A 6,410-nucleotide genomic window follows, 5' to 3' on the forward strand; every position below is an offset into this window, starting at 1 on the left:
AAAAAAAAAAAAAAAAAATACTGTTAGTGAGGGTGTCATCTCTACAGCTTTGGGCACTTGTTCTGAACAACATACAGTACGCTTTTGGACTTGTAACAGAAATATTGGACATTTGATAACCAAGCATTGAGGGCAAGTGACAGTGTTCGGATTTGTGTGCACGTGTGAAACCTTATTCACCAGCATGATGCATCCAGTTTCTCACTGTGTTTTTGTAGCAAATCAATGAGCATAAACCCCTTGCCGACGAAGCTTAGAGTGACTCCCCCTCTGCCTGTATTTGTGAGTTTAGTCAACGCACCAGGAAGCATTATGTTACAAAGTGGTTGGGTCAGAGCAAAGGAAGCACAACGGCTGCGCTGCTTTTTTTGTCCCTCAAGCTCCCTCTGTTTCTTTCTCTCTCTCCCACACGCACACGCACACACACACACACACACACGCACGCTTTTACCAAGTGCTACTGGAAACAGGTTGTTAATCCAAACTGCTGTTAAATACATTTTAAGAAAGTTATGCAAACATTTTTAAAATTACACATCTGTTTTTAAGACAAATAATTAGGACCATTGTGATTGAGAACTGATTGCTATTTGCAAAAAAAAAAAAAAAAAAAAAAGTGTATCTACAAAGAGACATCTGCACAATCTGCCATGCACACTGTCACCACCAAGGGACATGCAGTTAAAAGTGCGAGTCTACAGAGGGGCTTGGTTTGCTAACTCTGACAGAGCATTAACGTTATCTACACGTGTATACATATCTGAACAAACAGTAGGCCGAGGATTTAAAAAGAGCAAAACAACAGAATGGACCGAGTGCAGCACACACTCCGCACTACTTCAATGTGAATGGCGACGTGCCGAGGGCGCGGTGGTCGGGGTCTGACGGATGCTTCAACATTGTTCTTTGCTGTGGCACAGTATTTGGCTCGGTCAGAGTCACTCTGCCTGCACCACGTCTTTGTGGTGACGCATGATATGCTGGTTCTTCTCCGAGGGTCGTCGGAAACCCTTCGAACAGATCTCGCAGCGGTGTGGGTAGTCCTTTGTGTGAATGGAAATCACGTGACGCTTGAAACCCGACGCGTCACCGGTGCTGTAGTCGCAGTACTGGCACTGGTAAATCCGCCTTTCTTTTTGTCCTTTGCCAATAACTACAGTCACGCTGCTGGCTAAGCTGGCCGCGCTAACTCTTGCCGGTGGACCAGAGCTGCTTGACCCGCTGGGCCCGGACTTTTTCGGCGTCACAGCAGGAGTGTGCGTTTCTGTCCTCTTTGTCTCACTCTTTTCAGGTGAGGCCTGTTGCTCCTTTGTGTGGACTGACAAAATGTGGCGACTGAGAACAAAGGGGTCTGCAATTTTAAAGTTGCAGTGCCGGCACTGATGGACTTTCTTAGTACGGTGGGATACCGAGTGCTTCTTCAGTTCAGACGGCCGGTGGAAGCCTTTCCCACAAACGGCGCATTTGTGGGGATAGTCCTTGGTATGAACAGATATGATGTGACGCTTCAGGTCACTGGAGTTGGAACTTTTGTGATCACAGTGGGCACAATGGTGGGTCTTATTCTCCTCGTGTGTTAATCCGTGCTGCATTAACTCCTCCTCCTCTGCAAACGTCTGGAAACAGCGCTCACATTTGTATGGCATCTCTTTGCTATGCTTAGTCTTGATGTGCGTTTTGAGATTCGAGGAATCGGCTGACTTATAATCGCAGTACAGGCAGGAGTAAGGCTTCTCGCCGGTGTGAGTGCGCATGTGTTTCTTTAACTCCGAAGGATGTCGAAAGCCTTTGCCACATTCCACACAGATGTGGGGGAAGCTTTTGCTGTGAACTGCCAATAAGTGTCGATTGAGCAGCCCTTGCTCGGCAGTTTCATAGTCACAAAACTTGCATTTATGCATCTTGGTGGGAGGTGGAGGTGGCTGGCTCTTGGGCTCCCGGTGGTGGTGCTGCAGTCTATGAGAAAATAGTGCCGCCTGCTGGTGGAACTCCTTGCCACACATTTCACACTCGAAAGGGGCCTTGCTGCTCAGAGCATGCACCTCCATATGATTGTGGAGGCTGGCTTTCTTGTTGGTGGTAAAATCACAGTCTGTGCATTGGTACTTTTTCCTGGTCAAAACATCCTGGTGGTGGTTCTTGGTGTGGCGTTTCAAGAAGCCTCGTGATTTGAACTTCTTACCACAGAGCATGCAGGGGTAAACGGTGAGGGGCTGACCATATGGACCGATGATAATGGCTGGAGAGAAAGAGAAAAAATTAAAATTCAATTTGAGAAAAAGAAAAAAATAAAAGGGAGAAGGAAATGACCACATCGCTGGTCATTTCCTTCATAAACAGAAGCTTTTTTTTGTTTCTTTTGAAGAGCAGTGTTTATCTTCAATATGTCAGAATACTGGTGAAATTTTTATATATATTATATATATATATATATATATTATAATAGTTATATATAATATATATATATATATATATATTATATATATATATAATATATATATATATATATTATTATATATATATATATTTTTTTTTTTTTTTTAAATTTTTGTTTAAGCTGTATAATAATCAAATATGAACTGAACTGAAAATCAAAGCAACAAAAGTAGAACATGTACTGTGCAGCAGCACACAGTAATTGTGTGCTTTTAATCAAGCTTAGTGTGCAAATAAAATCTGAATTCAATGTCAACCAGCTTTTCTGCTCAGAGACAATCGTATTTAAATAAAGAGGTGTCATCAAAACAGCACATTGGTACAATAAACCGGATAAACTAGTTAACTGCCGCTAGAAGGGAAGTCATAAACAATGAGCCCTTTTAAACTGTGCTAACCACTATAAAAAATAAAAATCATATTATGTATAATATTGAGTGCTAATGCCAAATATGAACAGGCATGATTTTTAGAATAAATAAATAATGCAGTTATTTTTTATACAAATTACATATTTTCTCAGTTTTTCTCATAATTGCCTTTTAGGATGTAATGTGTTACAACTGCCAGGAGTGGGCGGTAATGCACACTGAAGCTGCTCGTCAACAACTATTAAACAAGATCAGAAGAAGTTGTTGCTTCTAACACACTGAACTGGTTTGGATGGTGCTGTACAAACTGTAGAAATATGCACAGCCAACAATGTGAAAATGACAACTACGTTTAGTTATACCACACTCTAATTTACTTAAATAAAAAGGGCACTGGTGTAAAAAACTCACTATATCTCAAAATTAATTGTTACTGATAGAGCCGCTGCTTTCATCATCTCTTCTGCTATTCAGTCCTAAAAAAAAAAAAAAAAAAAAAAAAAAAAACTAGACAAATCCTCATTTTTATCCAAACAAGCCTGAGAAGTCTGCGTTTGATTTGTGCTGTTCTCACCTGTCTGGACTTGTCGAGGCTCTGACCGCCTCTTGGTCTTGTTGCGCTGTCTGTTGATTTCGTCCACCCCGTCTGATTCGTCGATATGCAGCAGCGCGCTGGCTGCACCGTTCCGGTTCTCACAACTCTCGCTATCTTCTGCACCTGTGAGAAAAACGGCACATCTTTGGCATATAAAAAAACAAAACCGGTGCGTGTAAAGCTTAACCAGGACACCAAGAGACGTGGTTGATGCACAGGCTTCCAGTGTGGTTTTTAAAGCAATTTAATAGACAAGGGTGCTGACCATAAGCAGCTGCCCAGGCCACAGGCATGAAGTCCTTGCTTAGAGACACGCTGTCAAACGAGCGGTCGTGAGTTACTGGCTCTTCGCCTCCTACCACCACCTCCATATAAACCTCATCAGTCACCTTGGACCCACCTGTAGATGAGCCCAACAGGTACAAAACCAAAAAACTGGTGACGTTCAGTTTCATGACAGCTGTCCCCGCTCCTTGCATCCAGATGACTCACCGTGGTTTCCTTGATTGTGATGAGAATCCCCGACAGACATGTAAACCATCTTCTCTCTGAGCGTATGGCCCGAAGACTCTGTTAACGCAACGTTCTCTGTGTCCCCGTCACTGATGTCAACAGATTCTCCTGCACAATGAAACTTAAGTTCAGTTCTCTACTTTCTGAAAAATAGACCCAAATAGAAAGGCTTTCTGCAGGATTCAGCCAGTATTATTTATTATCATGATTCTTTTATTAACAGAAAGCTAACTGCCACTCACCCATGTCATCTTCCCCAGAATCAGCCTTGAAGATGTAGACCTTTATCACCTCTTGTCCATCCTCATCTTTCTCCACTTCCTGGTCCTCCACAGCTCCTTCCACTGTCACCTCTGTTCCATCCTCAGACACCATTTTACCAGCTTCATCCACTAGCAAAGGGACACACATCAGACTTGATTAAACAGAGTCACCAGCAGAGACTTTGTAGCAGTGTAAATTATGACATACTGGAAATATTTACATGAAATGAGTGCAAATAAGGTACTCAATCGTTTAAGAAGCTTATCTAAATATTAAATCTAAAGATCAAAACTTATGATTTAGTATGATCGCTTATAAAAAAAATAAAAAATAAAAAAAACAGCAACAAAAAACCCTTCAATTCCACCTTTTCAAACTGACATCTTCATAGCATTTATGAAGCAAATCTCCGGGTACTCAGGGAAATTAGAGTAAATGAGTCTTCCCCCCCAGATCAAAAAAAAACAAAACAAAAAACTGATCTTTTGTTTTGTTTCAATGCAAACTACTACTATGCAAGAGAAAGAAGTTGTACAGTGTGTCTGTCCACAATTTTGTAATTTTAAATACGCCTGGGAAAAACAAAACAAAAACTGACCACCTCAGCTCATTATGTGGCTATAAGTGTGATATTTTTTCCCCAGCAGGGATGTACACGTGCAGTAGTTATGTAGCTGGATGTGCAAAGTAACTAAGGCAAACTAAGCCAAACACAAAAGTGCTTCAACTTGTACAATATATAATAACAAGGAAAACTTGACACATTGAAAAACACATTGAAAATGAGAAAGATTTGCTTATTTACATTCAATTCAGTTTTATTTATAAGAAAAGCTGAACAATCATACGATCCCCTATGAGCAACCACTGAGTGACAGTGGGAGGGAAAAAACTCCCTTTCAACAGGTAGAAACCTTTAACAGAACCAGGCTGAGGGAGGGGCAGCCATCTGCCACCACCATGGCAGTTGGGGTGCCACAGCACAATGAGCAAGCTACATATGGTTAAAACCCATTGATTTAATTTCACAGGGGTACTATCACTGTGCTAATCTATAAACTGTGTTTACATTAGTTGTTGAGGTCTACGTTTCTGCAGGTGGGAAGGTGCATGTTAGCCTACACTGTAGATTTAAACCTTTCGTCCTGTCATTTACATGGATGTTTCCTTTTAAATACACCGCAAATGCATATAAATTTTCCATCTCTCCAAGCGACAGATATTATACAGATAATAATAATAATAATAATAATAATAATAATAATAATAATAATAATAATAATAATAATAATACAACAAACCAAAGACATGTATGCTAAGTGTAAATGCAGCACAGTCTAGTAAACTTACAGGATATCATTAGATAATCTCCACAGCCATCTTGGTCATCGTCCTCCTGCTGCTCTGGGTCCAGCCCATCTTCAGGGATGTCTCCCATGGCAACACCTTCCTCCTCACCGTCCAGAGCCATCACACAGGTTTCTACAGCAACATCTTCATCTTCATCGCAGTGCACATACTCAGAAACCACATCCTCAACAGCATCCTGGATCACAAGCTCGTCTGGGGCGAACCTGTGAACTGCCATGCCTTCCCCTTCGCCTTCTGACACCAACACAGTCTCTTGAAGCTCCACAACAAACTCCTGCCCGCCGGCACCACCTTCATCTAGAAGAAGCAGGATTGCATGGTTAACCAGATAACAGTGAAGAGCAAGGGTTTATTGTGTGATAATGATTTAAATGGTCATACAGTCATAATATGACTTTGCTCTGGATGGTCATGTCATCTCCTTCCAAACAACACTTTCACTCAAATATTTAAAGTTATCTGGCTATCCACAAAAAAGAAAGAAATCCTGCTAGTACTATTGTACTTCTCATACCAGCAAGACGTACTCTGTAAGTATAAGCATTGCTAATTACCCGATCCGTGCAATATTATTTTAGGCTCTTCAGAATGTATTGCAAGCCTGGTGACATCCTCATCCATTGTCCTCGCACTGCATTTGTTACTGGACAGCTGAAACCAAATGATAGACAGCTTAGTATCAAGTAAGCACAGGCAGAAAATTATGCAGATAATAGGTTACTTATATATTGTAATGCTGTTACACACCATTGCCCTACTTATACAATATTTTACAGGTGTACGGTTATGCTTTTCTGTATGACACTCGGAGCAGCCACTCCAAGTTACTCAGGACACACACACACACACACACACACACA

At 41.3% G+C, this 6,410-nt stretch overlaps 1 protein-coding gene across 2 annotated transcripts in view; it reads right to left on the reverse strand.

Moving 5' to 3' along the window:
• Positions 1-3: 3 nt before the first annotated feature.
• The window catches only part of LOC102299651 (zinc finger Y-chromosomal protein 1), a 9,049-nt gene continuing 2,642 nt past the window's right edge, over positions 4-6,410 (reverse strand). The window contains exons 2-8 of one of the 2 annotated variants that reach the window (XM_005922231.2): positions 6,105-6,201; positions 5,530-5,847; positions 4,158-4,307; positions 3,895-4,023; positions 3,668-3,802; positions 3,382-3,525; positions 4-2,239 (exon numbers count right to left, since the gene is read on the reverse strand). In XM_005922231.2, coding sequence (XP_005922293.1) covers positions 939-2,239; positions 3,382-3,525; positions 3,668-3,802; positions 3,895-4,023; positions 4,158-4,307; positions 5,530-5,847; positions 6,105-6,171 — 2,244 coding nt within the window. In that variant the 5' untranslated portion in view covers positions 6,172-6,201 and the 3' untranslated portion in view covers positions 4-938. The remainder of the gene's footprint in view (positions 2,240-3,381; positions 3,526-3,667; positions 3,803-3,894; positions 4,024-4,157; positions 4,308-5,529; positions 5,848-6,104; positions 6,202-6,410) is intronic. The other variant, XM_005922233.3, reaches the window with a different exon arrangement.

This window comes from Haplochromis burtoni, unplaced genomic scaffold, assembly GCF_018398535.1.
Source record: "Haplochromis burtoni strain Fernald_Lab_line unplaced genomic scaffold, NCSU_Asbu1 Contig_56, whole genome shotgun sequence".
NCBI classification, from domain to species: Eukaryota; Metazoa; Chordata; class Actinopteri; order Cichliformes; family Cichlidae; genus Haplochromis; species Haplochromis burtoni.